Source organism: Panthera uncia (genome assembly GCF_023721935.1).
Source record: "Panthera uncia isolate 11264 chromosome D3 unlocalized genomic scaffold, Puncia_PCG_1.0 HiC_scaffold_8, whole genome shotgun sequence".
In the NCBI taxonomy this organism is placed as follows: Eukaryota; Metazoa; Chordata; class Mammalia; order Carnivora; family Felidae; genus Panthera; species Panthera uncia.
The window spans coordinates 10,697,142-10,719,178 of NW_026057586.1; the positions used below are offsets into that span (position 1 = coordinate 10,697,142).

Genomic DNA, 22,037 nt, shown 5'->3' on the forward strand with positions numbered 1-22,037 from the left:
CTATACACACACACACACACACACACACATATATATATATATATATATATATATGAATTAGGGCTCTTTTGTATGAGATTATATTCTCTTGTCTATGCAGAATGATATCAGTTTTGTAATTCTGAACAAGGAGGGCTAGGTTTTCATTGTATGTCTTCACCTTGCTTGCTAAAGAGAAAATGCCGTATAGAACTGAATTCATTGTTCGATAAGACCGCAGTCTTAATTTCTTGTTACTATTCATATTTTCTTCAGGAACATTAGTCATCCAGGTGACAGCAAATGATGCTGATGATCCCTCAAGTGGCAATAATGCTCGTCTCTTGTACAGTTTACTACAAGGCCAGCCCTACTTCTCCATTGAACCAACAACAGGTATTTCTAAATGAAACAAAGTGCAGTTCAGCGGGATTCTAAGTAGGCAAATGGCAGAGCAAAAAAAAACATCTGCTTCCAAACGTGCTGTACAGTAGACCTGAAGTTTCCAGAAATAAATGGGTTGTATTTTAGACACTTAATTCTTTTTAGTCCTTTAGCTGATTTTTCTAACTTTCAGAGATTGAATTTTCCAAATCCACACTACAAATCACTCGTATATAAGGTATAAAACATATGCAAAGACTATAACAAACCACTTAGAAAGAGAAAAAAAAAACAGTTTAAAAATACGGTGAAAGACCTTTAAAGCAGTTGACCAAAATTTGATGTACAGAAAGCCTACAAGCATATTAAAAATGCTCATCAACTGCAGTCGTCATGGAAATGCGAGCTAAAACCACAATGAGATTCACCTTCACTCCCAATTCTCTCTGGAGTCAAACCTAGGGAGAATGCTGGCAGTGTCTCTTTCATACATTCTGTGTTTTCTATAAGGATTCATATAACAGATTACAGTTATAAAACACTTCAGTCCACAATTCAAATGCTATCATAATATGGTCCAACTTATCTGTTTTTGTATTTACAGTTCTCACAATTTTTAATGAACACTTTTCCACAGATACATTGAGGATTGGCCATGCTCTCTTTTATGTTTGTGTTCATGGTCCCCAGTCTTTAGCCCAGCATCCCGTTGTCTTCTGTTCTGCCCTTTCCTAGTTTTTTTTTAGTGATAATTTTTTTACTAAGTAATTTTCTAGAAAATTTTCTATAACATTTTCTAAAATGTAGAATTTTATAGAATAAATTTACAGAATATTTATTATATTTATTATAGTCCATCTTGAATTTGAAAATCTGTTTATAGTTTGATCTGTATCATGAACAACCGTCGGTCAAAAACAAATCCTTCTTCATGTATCATAACTTAAAATAGACTTTAACATCACAGGTGCACAATATATCTTGCATAAATTTGGTGTTGTAATGTACACATTTACTTATAATTAACTTCTTTCAAATTTAAAGGAGAAGTTAACTGTAGCACACTAACATTATGTTAGAGAAGATAGCAGAAAATCGTTTGAGGTAAAAATAAGACATTCCTCTTTTTTACCCAAGAGTATATGAACATAGCATTTTATTAGGGGTCTACTAGTGTTCTTAGTATTGTGTTGACTACTCTGAACTCCAGGCAGAGTTGGTGTTTAATTTATTATTTTATTGTTATTTATGTTCTCCAGGCCAGTGTCTAGCACATTGTAGTCATTTAAAATGTATCAAAAGAATGAGTGTATGATGGAATTCTTAGGAAATTAACTGGAAAGATGCATGGTTAATAACGAAATAATAATTGAAGTTTTATTACATGTTTTAAGGAATCATAAGAACATCTTCTAAAATGGATAGAGAACTGCAAGATGAGTATTGGGTAATTATTCAAGCCAAAGATATGCTCGGTCAGCCAGGAGGACTGTCGGGAACAACAAGTGTGTTAATTAAACTTTCTGATGTTAACGACAATAAGCCTATATTTAAGGAAAGTAAGTAGAAAACACCGTGAATTTTCATTACAATAAAACTATACATGTGCTAAATACACACAGATGTTAGGGTTTGCATCTAAAGCACCGCCACAGCACTATATAAAATAAATGTATTAATTATTCGAAGGTGTGATTATTTTCATTAGTGTGAAAAGTCAAATACAAATGAGAAGGTAATGTGTTTTTTTTTTCTAATCGCTTCCGTAACAATTTCCACAAACCTCGTGCCTTAAACAAATTGTTACCTTAATGAAATATGTCACAGATGTCACCAGATTAAGTTCAAGGTGTCTGTAGGGCTATTTTCCTCTCTAGAGGGTCCAGGGGAGAATCCATTTCTTTGGATTTGGTTATTGGCAAAATTCAGTTCTTTACGTTTGTAGGAATAAGGGCTCTGTTTCCTTGAAGGCCGTCAGCGGCAGGACACCGTTAGCTCCGTGAGGCGTCTTTCTGGTTCTTGAGTATAACTCACACACCTCAGACACGTCAAAAGGTGTCAAATCCTCCACACGTCGCCGTCTCTCCAACCCACACTTTGCCTCTTCTTCGCTTTTATGGAGTCATGTGATCAGATCCAGTCCCCTTGGACAAACCAAGGCAAGCTCCACATCTCAAGGTCAGCTGAATAGCAATATGAATTCCACCTGCAACCTGGATTGCTTTTTGTCCCTTTACATAATATATTCATAGGTTCTGGGGTATTAGAACACGGGTATTTTGAGGAATTCATTTTTCTACCTACTACACGTGATGATTTCAAATGATAATTATTTTTTATGTTTTATGTTATCTTTATTCACTATATTCACACTAAGAACAGAAAAAAAAATTGCCCATTTCGATATTCACCTATGATTTATATTACATATACGTATATGAAATTTCACATGTAATAGAGATCATATGGTATTTGTCTTTTTCTGACTTATTTCACTTAGTATAATGCCCTTGAGAACCGTTCATGTTGTTGCAAATGACAAGATTTTATTATTTTTTGTGGCTGAATAATATTCTACTGTGTGTGTTTGCATGTGTGTGTGTGTGTGTGTGTGTGTGTGTGTGTGTCTATCATAATTTCTTTACCGTTTCATCCCTTGATGGACACTTAAGTTTCCACATCTTGGCTATTGTGAATAATAATGCAATAAACATGGGAGTGCAGCTATCTTTTCTAATTAGTGTTTTCATTTTCTTTGGCTAAATATCCAGAAGTGGTATTACTGGATTGTATGATATTTCTATTTTTAATATTTGAAGACACCTTCATACTGTTTTCCCTTACTCTTTTCCATAATGGCTGCACCAATTTACATTCCCACCGACAGTGCACAAGGGTTCCTTTTTCTCCACATCCTCACCAACACTTGTTATTTCTTGTCTTTTGAATAGTAGCCATTCTAACAGGGGTGAGGTCATATTTCATTGTGATTTTGATTTGCATTTCCCTGTTCATTAATGATATCAAGCATCTTTTCATGTACCTGTTAGCCATCTGTATGCATTCTTTGGAAGAATGTCTATTCAGATATTTTGCCCATTTTTAATATTATCATTATTATTATTAGTAATAGTAGTAGCATTTGATATTGAGTTGTACGAGTTTCTGTATGTTTTGGATATTAGCCTCTTATCAGATGTATGATTTTGCAAATATTTCCTCCCTTTCAGTAAGTTGCTTTTTCATCCTTTTGATGGTTTACTTTGCTGGGCAGAATTTTTTTAGTGTGTTATAGCCCACTTATTATTTTTTTTTCTTTTCTTGCTTTTGCTTTTCGTATCAGAATAAAAAAAGCATCACCGAGACTATGCTGAGGAGCTTGTTGCCTATGTTTTCTCCTAGGAGTTTTATGGTTCCAGGTCTTAGTTCAAGTGTTGAATACATTTTTAGTTATTTTGGGGGTATGGTGTAAGACAATGGTCCTGTTTCATTCCTTTGCATTTGGTTATCCAATTTTCCTAACACCATTTATTAAGGAGACTGACATTTTCTTATTGCATATTCTTGGCTTCTTTGTCATAAATTAACTGTCCATATATGTATAATATGTGTAGTTATTTTTACTTATGTATTATGAATATGCCATACCTGCTCTGATAATTTAAGTACTGAATACAAGCTAAATCATTTGGTATGCTCCAGAAGGGATTTCTTCTGAAATTCTTAGGAGAAATTCTTTTTTTTTTTTTTTTTAAAGAAGTTCTTCCCACCCCTTCCCCAGGGCATTCTGTCCTACCTACAGAAATACATTTACAAGCAATTCTGGAAATCATGACCAACTATCATGATAGGAAAAATGCATATACATGTGTCAAAGAGAAAAGTAGATCAAACACACACATACAAATGCACACCCACCCAACACCCCCCCCCAACACACATACACACACACACACATGCAGATACTGTTCAGTTCAGCTATTTTGTGCCAGGCCCAGAGTTAGCAGATATTCTGAATTTTCAAGAAATATTAGAGAGGGCCCTGGGTAAAAAGACGATGAGCATTTTTTGTGTGTGACAAAAATCTTAAAGTGTGTAAATGTGATGCACCTTTTGAAGTGTCTGAAGACAGGGGCACCTGGGTAGCTCAGTCAGTTAAGCACAGGACTTTGGGTCAGGTCATAACCTCAGGGTTTGTAAGTTTGAGCCCTGTGTTGGCCTCTGTGCTGACAGCTCAGAGCCTGGAGCCTGCTTCAGATTCTGTGTCCCTCTCTCTCTGCCCCTCCCCCACTTGCACTCTGTCTCTCTCAAAAAATGAATAAACATTAAAAAAATTAAAGAAATATTGCATATCTGAATGCTTATTTGTATGCCATTTTCATATTTAACATTTTCAGTATAATGCCATTTTTAAAAATAAAAATCATATATATTTATTGTATACAGCACGATGGTTTTTCTCACGTTTATTTATTTATTTGAGAGAAAGAGTGTGAGCAGGGGAGGTGCAGAGACCAAGGGGGGTACAGAGGATCTGAAGTGGGCTCCACGCTGATCGCAGAGAGCCTGACATGGGGCTCAAACTCACGAACCATGAGATCCTGACCTGAGCCAAAGTCAGATGCTTAACCCACTGGGCCAACAGGGAACCCCAACGTATGTTTTGATCTCATATGCATAGTGACATAATTATTACAGTCAAACTAATTACCCATCTACTCACATCATTCCCTCGTGTGCAAGTGTGTGGTAAGAGTGCCCGAGGTGTTCTCAGAAAATTCCCGTTATACAGTATAGTATTATTGGCTATAGTCACCTTGCCATACGCTAGGTTTTTTTTAATACACTAGATTTTTAAATGTATTCATCCTTCATACTTGCAAATCCAACCATTTGAGCAGCACCTCCTCGGTCCTTTGAGTCCATGAAACAGCTCCTCCTTAGATGGAATTTAGGCAGCAGGGCAGTAGTTTGTGACTTGCTTCTCCCTGTTATGAGAGGTATTATGTACGTGACTATCTCTACAAAGTGTGCGTCCTAAAGACAAGAAGATCGTGGGTAATTCTATTTGAAATACCCAGGACTTGACAAAAATGATTCTCAACTAATAAATGTAGAAAAATAGTAGGTTAACGTGTGGAATACATCTCATCTGTGTTTTAGCCAGATGAAGGGAAAATCACAAGTTGAAGACTCCAGAAGGCAGAACTCACAAGGGATTTTTATTGAGACTAAATGCCCTTCAAACTTCTCTCGCCATCCTTATTTCTTTTAATTTTTCTCAACTTTAATTTTGTTTATATATATAGATATATTTCATTGTGCATATGTAATTATATAAATGTTATATATAATATATAACTATATATTATACAAAACAATGTGTATATATATAACCGTATATAATCTCTATTAACATTGATAAACATAACATAAATAACAATGTGTATATATACGTATAATTTATATATATATCCAAATGAACTAGAACATTTGAAATAGTTTTTAAAATTTTTGTAGATACCCAGAATCCTCGTGTAAGATGATAGCATCACTACGTTCACATTTGAGTGTAGGTGAACATGATTCTAGCACCATAAAGTTACCTCACTCTTTAAACAGCTTTCTCTATTTCTTTCCCACACCATACTCATGCGAAAATATGTGTGTTGACTACGCTTCCATTATCAGAGCATGCTGGTCTCCTTACTCTTGTTCAGGCTGCTTTCCGTAATTGGAATCCCATTGCCCTCGTCTGAACGTAACTATGTCATATCTCCTCTGATATGCCCAATCTTCCCTGACCTTTCAGTCAAGGGCGTCCACTCGGCCCACTAATTACTGTCAGCATTCACACTGTGATGGGTGCTGTTGTTTTCATCTAAAAAACAAAGTAAAATAAAATAAAATAAAATAAAATAAAATAAAATAAATACATTATTGACTCCACTGCCGTATCCATCTAATCATGCTTCATTTTCTTTCCTTTAGAGAAGATAAGTTTTAAAGAGTTATCCAATGCATTATCCTATTTACTGTCTTTTAAACTCTCTGGAGCCCACTCCAGTCAAGGCTTTACCTGTACTACTTAGCCTAACTGATCTGGTCAATTCTATCAATATCTATGTGCAACTAAATCCAATCAATTCTCAGTCCTAATATAGTTTGATTTCTAGCAGCATTTGACAGCGGTTGCTCTTTCCTTATATGCTTTTTCTTCTGTCTTCCTAGTCACTTTTAACAATCTTCTTTGCCTTCTTTTCATCTCTGCGTACTTTAAGCTTTGGTGTATTTCTGGTACTAAGCCCTAGGGCCTCATTTCTCTTCCCTTTAGAGTCACTCCTTTGTGTTTCCCTATAGCCACCTGACTTTAGATGCCGTTTCTATGCTGACAACTCCCAAATATATAACTTTAGTATGAGCCTCTCCTGTGAACCCCAGATTTGTATATCCAACTATCTACTCAATATCTTGATTTATAAGTTATATACATTTAAACTGGGCCTATATTTGACTTCCTGGTCATACCTGCCTCCTCCTCTAACCCTCTTTTTACAGATTTTCCCCAGCCTTCATATCGCTCAGGGCAAAATCTTACCCATTCAATTCTAATTCAATTCAATTCAACTGATCCAACTCAGATTGCACTGGGTCAAATTTAGGTCAATTCTAATTTCTAACCCAGAGTGAAATGATGATCAATCCTGCATGATTTTCAATATTCTGTGAGTGCGCGCGCACACACACACACACACACACGTACACACATACATTATCTCCTGATAATAGAAACTTACTTTGTTTAAGATTTTGAAAGTCACCTTCCCCTCTGTTCTTTCTCATATCCAAAACTCAATCCTCTGCAGATCCTTTTGGCTCTACCTTTTAAAAATATCCATAATCTGAACATTTCTCACCAACTTCCATTTGCAACCTTCAATCATACCACCCTCTTAATCTGGCCCCCATCTAGCCTCTCTGCTTCTACATTTGTTCCCCTCTGCTCTACTCTCAGCACAACTGTAGTGATCTTGTCAAAATGCATACCAGATCATAGCACTTAAACGTTTTACCACGTCACAAAGAAACAGTCAGAGGCCTTCATATAACCTCCATTGTCCTAAATAATCTGCCATCATCCAGTCTTGTTCCATTACGTCTGGGAGCTCCTGTGTTAGCGCTCTAGCCCTTGCTTGTGGACAAACCAACACCAGGCAACTGACCTACTCTCGGTCACTGGCTTGGTGGCCTTTTGGCTTGCTCTTCCCTCTTCCTGAAATTATATTTTCTCAACTATACATTTTCCTGCAGTGGAGGGGAAAAAAACACTGCAGCACAATTAAGCTGTTACTTCCTGAAAATAGTAAAAGTATTGACACCTTTTAAATCACATTTCTCCCATGCCAAAAAATAAAAATAAAAAAGGAAGGACAATCTCACAAGGCAATCTGTGAAATGACTTGCTCTATACGTCTAAAAAAATCAAGAATCTGTTTTTTTTTATTTTTTTTAACGTTTATTTATTTTTGAGAGGGAGAGAGAGAAGGACAGAGCACAAGACAGACACAGAATCCGAAGCAGGCTCCAGGTTCTGAGCTGTCAGCACAGAGCCCAACGTGGGTCCTCAAACTCACACACTGTGAGATCATGACCTGAGCCTAAGTCGGACACCAAACTGACTGAGCCACTCAGGCACCCCCAAAAAGCAAGAATCTCTTTGAAAAAACATTCTATTACATGCTCTTTTTAAAATTCTACAAAGTTTCATTCTTTAGAATATTGACATACATGATTATTTCCCACATTTTAACAGAAATCACAAATAATAATTTATAAATAGCTAACTCCTTATCAGTTTTATGCAAGTCAATTCTGAAAAATAAACAGAGCTCAATTATTTATATTTATATCTATGTATTTCAAATATAACTGCCATTGTTTTCACATGGCCAAAACAATAGGGTCATGTGATTCCAGCACGGTTGTCTTACCACATCCACTCACCGACTCCCATGGATCTATCTTTTTTGTTTGTTTGTTTTCATTTCCACTATGGCCAATGCACTCAGGCTCAGAATTTAAAAATCAAACTATTACACTTAGAGTTCACTTATTTGTTTTAGGCTTTTCCAACTTTAATCCACACTTACATTTACTGATAACTTTAGATATCAGAGAATGAGTGAAATTGAAAACTCTTTTTATCAATTCAGATGGTTGAAGGATATAATAAAAAAATAAATTCAAAACTATTGACGAAATATGCATGTGGATAGAAATTTGGAAATTATATGTACTGGTGATAGGACTTCCAAGGGTATATTTGAGAGAAAATAGTAGACGCTCAAGTAGGATATTAGGGAAAATAAAATACAGATTACAAAAATAAAGAAAGTATAGATAGCCCAATAGATCGATCGATAGATATTGATATAAAAAAAAAAGAAAAAAACAAGTGACTGGTGGAAAGTGAGGATATGGGTTTTCTCATAGTCCACACAAAAAAACGGTGCTATATTTGGGAGTTTCTTATACTTATTATTTGTGTGATATCTTTTGAATTTTGCTTTTAAAGGTTTTTACCGTTTGACTGTCTCTGAAGCTGCACCCACTGGGACTTCTATAGGAAAAATCATGGCATATGATAATGACATTGGAGAAAATGCAGAAATGGATTACAGCATTGAAGATGATTCTCAAACATTTGACATACTTACTAATAATGAGACACAAGAAGGAATAGTGATATTAAAAAAGGTAGCTGTATGGACAATATTTACTTTGCAGCATAACACAAATTCAAATCAGAAATACATGAAATCATTTTGTTTAGCCAGTTAGTTATCGCTTTATTAAGTAATTGAAATGAGAACCTGTGATTTATGATTTAGGGAGCAAAGGAGCTGAGAGATGAGAGAGAGTTATTGCAGACTCTCAAATTACTCAAAGAACAGTCTTTTTTTAATTTTTTTATTTTTTTATTTTTTTTAAGATTTTTAAAGGACTAACTTTTGGGAAAGATTTAAATTAATTCTCAATTCCGTAAGAAATTTATGAACAGAAAAGTATAATTTTAATCCTAAATTAAAAATAGAGCTATTATTCCAAAACATTAGATGTAAATAACAAAACACGTGGCAGGATTTGCTATGAAGCTGCTTAACGATACTATCAGAGGGATCCTACCAACTACCTAAAGAGCAAAACCTAACTAAAAAGCAACTGAGACTTAATAACCCAAACTTTTTTTTTCCAAGTAATGACTTAGGTTACTGAAGCCATTTCTTCTTGTGTACACTGTATTTCTTTGTAGAAAGTGGATTTTGAGCACCAGAATGACTATCGTATTAGAGCCAATGTTAAAAACCGCCACGTTGATAAGCAGCTCCTGAAATACCATGAGGAAGCTTCCAGCACCCTCATTAAGGTCCAGGTGGAGGACGAAGATGAGCCTCCTGTTTTCCTCCTCCCATATTACCTATTTGAAGTCTTCGAAGGCGGACCGCATGGATCATTCGTAGGCACGGTCTCTGCCACAGATCCGGATCAGAGGAACTCTCCTATCAGGTATGTTTGGAAGGCTAGTTCTGGCTTCCTAAATGAGTGAATCCAAGTTAGCGTGAAGATAAAATTTCACACAAATGTAACAGAGATGAATCTCTCTTTCTCTTCTTGGTAGTTTTCAAATTCGCAACAGTTTAACCTTGTGAAAACAGGGAGCTCACTATTGATAAAGTTGCAGTGAAATAAGCAACTGCAGTTGTGCAAGCAATAGGCAATCCCCAACCAAACTTCAGTGCGATCAGCTCTATTAATTGGGGGCAAGTAGGTGAGGGAAAAGAAACCATTGACTGCATCAGTTCAGAAGCAAAGCTGATGACCTATGGTCCATTCAAATACTATTTAATTTGGGACGCCTGGGTGGCTCAATCGGTTAAGCATCAGACTCTTGATCTCTGCTCAGGTCATGATCTCACAGTTCATTAGATCTAGTCCCGTGTCAGGTTCTGTGCCGACAGTGTGGAGACTGCTTGGGATTCTCTCTCCCTCTGAAAATAAATAAACTTATAAAAAAATAAAAAAATATATTATTTAATTTATATTCCAAAATTGAGAAAGCCTTCACAGGATACCACTTAAAGTAGTAAAAATGAAATCAGTCCAATCAGTTAGAAATAACTATTAAACAGTATTTGCCATCTATTAAACTAGTCTATTTTCAGGTACTATACCTTCATTTTTTCCCCCAGTATTTGTGCTGTAAGCCTCGTTAGACAAAACAACAACAACAACAACAACAACAAAACCTGTTACATGTTTCCTTCCACCACCTTCCCTTACTCATCTGCTTTCAACTCTTCACAGTTCAGAGAATTATACAAACTTCCATGTACTTAGTAGATGCTGGTTACTGCTTTGCACTTTGTAGGGGCTATGATACAAAGAAGAAACTTCTTGAGAAAGAAGAATGCTCCCACTTTTCCACTGTAATCCCTAACACTGCCTTCTAATATGTCGATATAGTTCTTATTTAGTAATAGTAGTTTGAGTTATAAATGTAAGTATATATGTGGTGTTACTTATATGTGTATACAGTTAAACCCAGTAAAGGAATGTAGATGTTTTTAGAAGTAATATATCTCTTCACCTACATATTGTTCTTTTGAGAATACTGAAGAATACATAACTCTAGAAAATGCTTTAAGGATCAAGATATTTATATATCATAATTTATAATAATAAAGGGTTGGAAACAATGATCTAATTGTAGTGGTATAATTAAGGCAATGGATGATCAATGCTTGACAGTGATGCTTATGAACATAGCTAAAAATATTGCATGTGGGAGAGGGGCAGAAAGAGAGAGAGACAGAGGGAGGGAGGGAGGGAGAGAGAATCGCAAGCAGGCTCTGCATTGATAGCATAAACATAAAACTCGATCTCACAAACTGAGATCATGACCTGCTCCAAAATCAAGAGTCAGATACTTAATTGACCGAGCTAGCCAGGCACCCAAAAGGACTATCATTTAATGTCTCTAATGGATATTCTTTCATTTAGAGGTACCTTTTAAATAAGACTGTTTTTCATATGTTTGTTAGGATGAAAATAGCCCCTTGAACACATTTCAGTTGGTACTCATCCTTCTCTCTCTCTCTTTCTTTCTTTCTTTCTTTCTTTCTTTCTTGGAAACACAATGTCCAAAAAAATGTTTGAAATCAAATACTAAATGATTTCAATTTGAGTTTTAATGGGGTACATCTTCCTTAATACTCATTCCATGGCAAGCCATATGGATACCAAAGGAAATGATAGGGCATTCTATTTTACCCTCAGCAGTGTTCCATTGTTTGGAGGAAAGAAATTAACACATAGTAAACAGATTAAATTATACATAATTCTAATAACTCGTATTACCTAGTTTTTCCTTCCATATAGGAATTACCTGTTATTTCTCTGAAGGGTAGAGATTCCCAGGCCCAGTTTCAACAAGTATTGGGTGAGATAACTGGCTTAACAGATTGTTCTTGCCAGGTTGTCATTATTAAGGACAGAAAAGCTTGCAAAAATGTGCCTTGATATAAATTACAATAATAAGTTATGTGGTAAATGTTTAAGAAAAACCAGGGTGCACGTATGAAGAAAGAATGTAAAAATTAGACCTGAAAGGCAGGTGATGCGGTTGTTTTAAGGGGCCTCGTGTGCTAGGAATTAGAGTCCAGAAATTGTCTGTGATAACATTTCCACCCCAAAATTAATGAAGAACTTCATAAGGAATTTCCCTTAGGATTTTCATTTTTATCCCTAAGACTATGTATTATTACTGTATTGTTTAGGGTCCAGATATAGGGAATGTACCCTTTTGCCACTTCTGTGTATGACTCATTCTTTGGACATTATTGAAGTTTCCTTTTAACTGAACCCATGGTCAAAATTTGAAATATTTTATCAATATCACAATGACAGTATATTCTTTTCTGATAGAAAAACAAAAGCAGGTTCAACCCAAAGCAAGCGGGGGTCGGAGGGGAGCGGTGGTGGTGAGGAAGGAAATAAAACACAGCAGAAGCAATGACTTTAAAAACAATAAAGAAATGCAAGGAAACCAAAAACTGATTCTTTCAAATGTTTGTTTTTTTTAATTAACATTTATTCGTTTTTGAGGGGCAAAGAGAGACAGAGCCTGAGTGGGGAAGGGGCAGAGAGAGAGGGAGACATAGAATATGAAGCAGGTTCCAGGCTCTGCACTGTCGGCACAGAACCCAATGCAGGGCTTGAATTCATGGACCCAGAGATCGTGACCTGAGCTCAAGTGAGAGGCTTTACCGACTGAGCCACCCAGGCTCCCCTAGAAACTGATTCTTTCAAAGCACCAATACAATTGATCAGTCTTTAGCAAGACAACCAAGTGGGAAAAAAGAAAGAATGGACAAAAGTTACCATGATCAGAAATGAAAGAGGGAACATAACTATTGTTCCCATAGACATTGAAGGATACTATAGGGAAATACTCTGAACGACTCCAAGCCCCTGAATTCAAACCCATTCCTTGAAATCCCTCCAAGGAAGCTACTGAAATTCAAGTAAAGAGGAAGAACAATCTGAGAAGTTATGTATGTGAAAAACAGGGAGAAACAGGAAGAGCTTTGGGGGTATCCAAGTGTCAGGGGTGTTCTGTGGAAGGGGACTGTCTTTCACGTTTCAGCTGTGCACGAATGGGAGCACTTAATCCTTGAGACACCCAGGGGAGCTGTAGCCTGGTTGGAAAACTCTGACTTTTGTGTATGGGGTTGGCTATTATGTGTCTCAGTTGCTTTGTCTGACGTGGGGGTAGTACTTCTGTAGAGGATCCTGAGGATTAAGGACGAGAGACACAAGCATCTGCAGAAGTATGCATGGAACGGGCCATTTGTTTATTCCATTTAGGCAAGAGCTGTTAGCAATGGCAAACTCATGCAGTGACATTTTATTCATTCAGCACTTTTGTAGGAATAAAGAGTTCCATAAAAAGGAATTCTGAAATGAACCAAAGATTGATCTTTTACACATCAAATCTTCACATTTTAAGCTTTTTTAGCCCCAGCTCTTTCTAAAATCCCTTGCACACATCTTTCCTTTCCTGAATGGTATGTATTGGCTATTATTTAAAATGTTCCTGATGACTCAAGGTCATCGTTTTTAAAAACTTTTATTTGAAAATTTTATTTCAAACATTTAATCGGTTTTATTTGGAATGCATTATTATAGAAACAGGATATTCTAGATGATTAATACAAAATATTAACTGTTAAACTACGGTTGCTTTTTTTTTAATGTTTATTTATTTTTGAGAGAGACAGAGATAGAATGAAAGTGGGTTAGGGGCAGAGAGAGAGGGAGACACAGAATCCAAAGCAGGCTCCAAGCTGCCAGCACAGAGCCCGACGCAGGGCTTAAACCCACAAGCTGTGAGATCATGACCTGAGCTGAAGTCGGACACTCAACCGACTGAGCCACCCAGGCGCCCCATACGGTTGCTTTTTGTCAGCAAATCTCTTAAGGAGGAAACGTGACCATTTGGGGATATGTAAGTAAATTGCTTATTGAAGGTTTAAAAATGAATAGAGTTAAAACCAAATTCCTCTAAAGCTTAATTCTCTGTAATTTCTATTTTAATTCTCCCCTGAACACTAGTCTACAAATCAGTGTGATATTTTTAGAGACCTGTCAATTCGAGATTAAAATATTCTCATCTCTTGCCACATAATTATGGAAAAACTTACTGATGTCTCATCAAAGTCTTCAGAAATATACATGCAATGAGAAGTCATCACTGAGCCCAAGTTATTACTCTTCTTTAATTTTTATTATTAATCATTTGCAAGCAGATAAGACATGCTGAGTACTTCAAAGGCTTCTTTCATTGTGGAGTTTGAGATCATTTTCCAGGCTTTGCATGAGGGAATTTTATCATCTGGCTTCTTTCCATGCATGCTCTAACAATAGCATATTCCATCTATTATCGTTACTTTATATGTGTGTATAAATATATGCATATATATGTGTATACATGTATATGTATATATACACATATATATAATTTTTTTAAAAGTATCAGAGTGTTTCCTTTAAACAAACAAAACCAAACATTTCTCATATGTCAGCAATCAAGTAATTAAAATATGACACACACATTTAGCAAGCCACTGTATGGTGTAGGAAAGAGACTCAGAGCAGCCTAGGGTGAGGATATGCTTTACGTGGCTTCGAGGGAAAAAACAAAGGTTGGCAAGCATTCATCTTTACCCGTTTATTTGGATTTGTTAATTTTGCAAATGACATTTTCCCATTTGTTTACTTACTTTTACGTTTATTTATTTATATTGATAGGGAGAAAGAACAGGGGAGGGACAGAGAAAGAGAGAGAAAGAAAGAGAGAGAAAGAGAGAATCCTGAGCAGGCTATGCACTGTCAGCGTAAATCCTGACACCGAGCTTGGTGCTGGTCTCGAACCCATGAACTGTGAGATCATGACCTGAGCAGAAATCGCGAGTCCAATGCTTAAACCAACCGAACCACCCAGGCGCCCCCTTTTACCATTTATGTTTAAATAAGTCATTCACATATTAAAGTTGTCTTTTGGGAATAAGAATGAATTACATGTGTTTAGATTTAGCGTACATAAGCTCGAACCTCAGACTATTTTAGTTTTTTTTTTTTTCTTTTTTCCTCTCTGAGTTAAATCTTAACCATATTCATGTACCTTTCTAAACACCATTTGGCATTATGTCATTTAGCTATATGGAGCATGCATTTAATTTGTCTTATTGCCTTAAAATAGCTTAAATATCACAGTTCCCTAGGCAAAATAATAAAATTAAGGAATACTTTTTTGTTGTTGTTGTTGCAGGTATTCTATTACGAGAAGCAAAATGTTCAGTATTGATGACAATGGCACAATAATCACAACCAATGCTCTCGATCGAGAGATTAATGCTTGGTACAACCTAAGTATCACAGCCACAGAAAAATGTAAGTACTCATTTAGGAACCACACAGTGGTTCACCGAATATTGTAAACCATTCGGTAATCTCCAAATGTAGGGGGAACAGCTAGTTTAAAACGTTGTTGGAATTGGACTTAAATGATACATAATATGTCAAAATTCATGTATGTGTATTTTATTTTATTATTTTAGATTACCAACGTCTGTCTATTCCTTTTACAGCTTATGTGTATAGTTACCACTAACTGATTGATTTAGCTTAGCATAATACCCTCTAGCAGTCAGAGAAAGGCAAATACCATGCGATTTCACTCATATGGGGAGCTTAAGACACAAAACAGATGAACATAAGGCAAAGAAAAAGAAGGAAAGGGAGGCAAATCATAAGCCACAAGAGACTCTTAAGAAAAGAGAATAAACTGAGGGTTGATGGAGGATGGTGGGGGGAATGGGATAATGGGCAGCAGTCATTAAGGAGGACACTGGTTGGGATGAGCACTGGGTGTTACACGTAAGTGATGAATCACTAGAATTTATTCCTGAAACCAGTATTACACTATATGTTAACTAACTAGAATTTAAATTAAAAATATGAAAAAATATACATATATTTGCCACTAAATACTTTAAGACTTTTTATTATGACAAATTGAATATAATTTTTACAATTTTTTAAATGGGATATAGTTAATATATATTTTCTGTGGGTCCTCTTATAAGTTATGAGTTTAATGAAAATAGAAAGTCTTATGTACATTCCACACAGAAAAAAAAATATCCACCCTTAAAAAAATTCTTATGGGTGGAAAGAAGTTGGAATTTTATTGCGTAGGAATCTTTCCCTTAGAGCAAATTTTTTTAATTTAGAGAAATGTTTAATTAATGTTCTACATTATTTTACTACTATCCAAGGAATAGTAAACCTAATGAGTGGGAATTAAAATTTTAAATTTAATGTTATTTAAAACTGACTAGTAATATCATTCCATTTAACCATAATCAGTTTAAACTGACTCTGTTAGTTCACAAGGGGACTATTCTAGAAGTCACATACAGGATGCCCGTGCCTTGTTCTATTTCTGGAAGAAAATGTTCGCTATACTCTTGGACATTAGGGACAGGATAACACTCCAACACAGCCTTTTAGAACTTAGGCATTTAAAAATAATCATATATCAATGAAATTATGAGAAAGAATATGAAGGATTCCAACAACAAATATCCATTAGTACATTGCAAACAGTAACATGTTTCCAAATTAAACACATAGTGAAAGTCGTGTTGATAATCACATCTTCAGGAATTGGCGGTGACCAGTATTGTTTGTGGTATGGCGTCGTCGTCGTCGTCGTTGTTGTTTTCAGGTATAGGTAGATGATTCCATTTTCAGGTTGTAAAAATTAGATAAAATCATCCTAATTTACTGCTTGGATAGTGTCTTCGCGATGATCAATTAATTTGTTATTATTAAGTCAACCATTTTAATTCAAGCTCAAAGGAATAGATATAACACAATATAAAAGACTATCAAAATCATTACTTTAATCCAATTGATAGGTTTCCTATAGTTCAGTAAAGAATTAAATTTGTGAATATGAAATATTCTAGAATGCATCTTTTAACCTGTTTTGCATAATTTTTAATAATCTTGTTTGCCTCTGTGGCTTGTTCTTTTTGAAACCTTTAAACGTATATCTGATTCCTCACTTTATTGAGCACTTGGCAGGTGATATGGTGGAGTAGAGAGTGGAAAGCGTCTGTTGCATATTTTTTTGTCTTGCATTGAATAGCTCTATGGCAACACAGCAGGAGAACGGAGTCTGGGTTTTGAATTTTCCATCTAACTTAACAACAAAGGATGAGAAGCAAATGTTACAGGGAATACAAGTCTGCTGCAACAGAAGAAATGCCAAGGCTCTTGGTGTCAGAAAACACAAAGATGCTTATTCTAAACCAAGAAGCTTTTATTCATTGGGCTTTCTGAGAACAAATTATTTATAATATCACTATTTACCAAACTATTGAGGAAAAGAATTCAAATCAGTTCAAGGGAAGAGTGGATAGCTTGGAAAAAATGTGTTTCTCTATAAAATAGGTTTTTTTTTTAGCTATTATAAGAGCATGTTTTAACAAATTGGTAGAACCTGTAGGCTTATTTTATATATAAGGGATAATTTTTGTAAAGATATATCATTTACTTTTTGTTAAATTAGAAGTGCTGCCATGTGAGTTATGAGTAAGCAGAATCTTTAAAATAAAATGTATTATGTGTATTCTGAAACACAAAATATTCTAATATTTTATGAAAGAATACAAAAAAGGATGAATGAGCGATGGATATGAAAAGTTTGCAAAATAATCCAATTAAACCAAACCCATTAATTACATGGTTACTTTTTATCAAAAGGATGCCATGAAGATCTCTAAGGAGATATTGTTTGATGTAACTTTTTGTTGCCCAACCCCCCCCCACCCTTTTTTTAAGAACATGGAAGTAAATGGTAGCATTACAAAATGAAGCAAAAACAGTACACAAATCTCTGGGTTGCAAGATCACTGCTGTCCATAAAAATTATTAATTCAACAAATATATGTATATTTACATATATACTACAGAGTATATTATCTAATCAATTTAATTATGTCACGGCATACATACTGTGTTCAGAGGTGATATCCCAAGATTCAGTGACCAGCACAACGGAAGTAGTCTTATAAACTGTTCCTCCTTACCAGCTTATCAACAGGCTTCACCTTATTAAGGAAAACAGTGGCTCCAAATGTTCTATGTAATGTACTTTTATGTATGTGTGTAGGTGTGTACGCATTTAATATTCTGGCAATAAAACTATTTCAATTGATGGTTTACAGTATTACTTATCACACAGGTTTACACTAAGGGCCGTAGATATTATAATAGTGTGTGTGTACATATATATATATATAGTAGGGAAAATAAAGAGGCAGTGACAATGGCTATAAAAACTGGGTACCATTTGTGATTCACAAGGAAAAAAAATGATAGCTTTGTTGTGTTGTATCTTTAGATATTTGTTTATAAAACCTATATTTTGCAAAATGGTTGTGAGTATTGTTGACTACTCAAGAATTATATTTTATTAAATACGTTACTTTTATAATGACATATGCATATACACCTTGTGTGAAAGTACATTTAGTAGCACTTTTACGGCTCTCAATAAAAAATTGAGGCCACTTTATTCCTATTTCACAGAAGACAAATCTGAAACTGCAGTTTATTTGCCCAACTGCTAAATGATGAATCCAGGGACCGATCACCATTAGATCTTATTCCCAAGCCTATGTCTAAATCTCATGCCACACTAGGCCACACTGTCTCTTACTGAGAACATGAAAAATGGTACTTGCTCTCAGTATTTTCTGATGTAAATATATGCACAGTAATCTCGATCAAATTTGATTTTTTTTCGTTTTTACTCTTAAAAAATAAAGTTTAGGGACACCTGGGTGGCTCACTGAGTTAAGGGTCTGACTTCAGCTCAGGTCACGATCTCGTGGTTCGTGGGTTTGAGCCTCGCATCGAGCTCTGTGCTGACAGCTCAGAGCCTGGAGCCTGCTTCAGATGCTGTGTCTCCTTCTCTCTCTCTGCTCCTCCCCGGTTCATGCTCTCTCTCACTCTCGCTCTCAAAAATAAACATAAAAAAAATAATTTCAATTACTCAAACATGGGGTTTAAGTCTGTTTGTGTTGTACGACTTCCTCAGGGCCACCCACTGATCATCTCCATCAGTATGTTAGCCAAATTCTCCTTTGATACTGATTCTGACCGTTCTCTGAGGTTTGCTCATCTCATTCTGTACTGTTGTTTCGGCCATTTGTTGTTTCATTTGTTGATGAAAGCATGTGTGGTTGGTAATTGATGGGCTGGTCATTGAAATGTGCGGTACAGTCATTAAAAGGGAGTTTGGAGGATGAATAATTTTTTGAATAGATTTTAAAGAACATTGTCTTATTGGGCAAAAGTATGTTAAAACATATTTTTTAAAATAAATTTGCTCTTGGAACATTAAAGTCAGAACCTATTCATATCATAATAATTGTTTTAAGTTTGAAGATGGCAACATAAAATACATGTGACATTTAAAAACAGTAAGTTAGTGTGGGCTTGAAAACATTTTAATTCTGTTGAGGAAAAGCAAGTAAATAGGGTTTCAAATAAATTCAGGTAAAAATAGAATAAAACAAGAGATTTATTTGATATGTAATTTTAGATACAGAAATTCATAAAATATGATTAGATCAACATTGAAAGCTGATCACTTGATGCAAAAAGTACCAATTTATTTAGTAAATTTTTACACTTAAAATTTTGTGGATCATAGAATATTGTATTAAAACAAATAATTATAAATAAAAGAAGATTAAAGTGCAGTCAAGGAAAACAAAGTTGTAAATGCCTGTGAAAGGCAAACTGAATATAAACTGAATATATTTATTTTACACAGAATTTAATACTTAGAAGTTAATCACTGTTTCAGAAATAAGTGATTAGAAATGTTATCAAGAACAGGAATTATACAGTTCATGCTGATCTGCTCTTGGCATTTTAAATCAGTTTCTTAGACTAAAATATATACATATACATATATATATATGTATATGTATATATTTTAGATAAAAGAGATTTGATAGTCCCACTGTTATTTTTATTATAAAGCTAAAAAGTTACACGATTGGGAATAAAATGTCAAAATAAAATATAATTAGATAAACCTTTGCAGAACCCCAAAGTTAGTGTATATTTAATTCATCCTTCAAGACGTGTTTGAATTTTTTTTTCATTTTTTTTAATTATCTAGAAGGAACTTTATAACCCCAAGTAACCAATTATCACATACTTTTTCTCTCTCTCTGGTATTTTTTTCGTACTCCACACAAACACATGTTACACAATTTTGGAGAAAATGTTCATAGGTGCCAAATTCTTATCCATCTAAAAACAACTGTTTGACCATATAAGTCTCCACAGTAATATGAACAGAACACCTGAATGTTGGAAAACCGGGAAGTCACAAAATCGTTACCGAGAACATTTGCTGTGCAAGATATACACCATAAAGCTTACAATGTAACAGTTATGCTGATTATAGGAAAGAGATGTTCCATTTTAACATTTGTTTTCCCAGCAAATGAAGGTCATTGTGCTTAGTCTCTTTCCTGGAAACATTCCCAAATTAAGCACCAAGCTATTTATCAGTATGCCAGCTAAGTGAATAAAAGTCCTAACTACTCTTAAATGAACATATATATATATATATATATATATATTCATAAGTTCATGAATATATATATATTCATAAGTTCATATATATACATATAATAGTAGTTATACCAATTACCAATTATACCAATTTTGTAGTTATACCAATTTTAAACCTAAGTTTAAACAGATTTTCCAGGAAAAAAGGATAAAAACCTTAAATGAATTTCTTACTACTTTAAAAAAAAATGTAGCAGAAGTAGTTTTTCTGTTTTACTTAAACAAAAATTTGTTCTGTGGCTATATATATTACATGGTTAAACCATAAAAAAATGTAAGCTCTATTTTTTTAAGTTTATTTATTTTGAGAGAGAGAGAGAGTGAGAGAGAGAGAGCGAGCCCAAGCCGGGGAAGGGCAGAGAGAGAGGGAGAGAGAATCCTAAGCAGGCTCTGCACCGTCAGTTCTGAGCCCAAGGAAGGGCTAGATTCCATCAACCATGAGACATTGACCTGAGCTGAAATCAGGGGTTGGAAGCTCAACCAGCTGAGCCACCCAAGCACCCTAAGCCTTAATCTTTGAATAGTTCTATCTTGAAATATCTAGAAATAACTATAGCATAATGTTTTATTTATTTATTTTTATCCTGAGCATAACAACAACAGAGAAGAATCTCGGTGATAATTCTTAGGGTAAGCCGTCACCATCCTAAGGTGATAAATGGTAGAGGCTGGATTTTTTGGTATGTCATAAACCTGGCAAATTATAATTTTAATTAATTATAAGTTACACTTTTTATCATAATTGCAACTGTCATTTATTGGAAGAAATAATTACCGACTCTCATCCCAATCCAGAAAGCAATCCATCATAATGGAATAGAGAGAAACCAGTTTTATCGTTGAAAAGCATTAAACCAGGAATTTCATGTGCATTAGAGAAATCTGCTGAGATTTCCAAGACCGGAAGAAATTTCGCCCTATTATAGAATCAGACATCATGCTCTCAAGATAACCAAGTACTAGCCTTCAAGTAGGAAGACTTCACATGATGTATCACACATTGTTCCCTCTATGTTCACCGGGTAGCTGGCATGACCATCTGTGTTTGCTGCCCGGTTTTATCCAAAAGAAAACTAAAGTTCTCATACTTTGAGGACAAGAGGGAGTTTTGGACTTGGGTCAAAGCCTTTGCTGAAATTGGTTAGGCTCCTACCCTCCAACAGAAACTGGGAGTGCTATTTTCCTCTATAATTATATTTTAAAGAGTTGGCTCCCACTGCTTATGAAGATAGGACTGAGTTGTAAAGTTGGCAAGACATTTATTTAATAGCTTTTAAAGGGTTACGCACATTTCAAAGAACACAAAACAACACAACAAACAAACAAACAAAAACAGAGAACACAAATTACAAGTTTCCTAAAGTAAATACTTTAAGAAGAGGAAA

General features: G+C 35.1%; 1 protein-coding gene across 1 annotated transcript in view; it reads left to right on the top strand.

Moving 5' to 3' along the window:
• The window catches only part of CDH19 (cadherin 19), a 102,587-nt gene that overhangs the window by 46,176 nt on the left and 34,374 nt on the right, over positions 1-22,037 (top strand). The window contains exons 4-8 of the mRNA XM_049619703.1: positions 256-375; positions 1,758-1,922; positions 8,939-9,120; positions 9,677-9,930; positions 15,254-15,375. Coding sequence (XP_049475660.1) covers positions 256-375; positions 1,758-1,922; positions 8,939-9,120; positions 9,677-9,930; positions 15,254-15,375 — 843 coding nt within the window. The remainder of the gene's footprint in view (positions 1-255; positions 376-1,757; positions 1,923-8,938; positions 9,121-9,676; positions 9,931-15,253; positions 15,376-22,037) is intronic.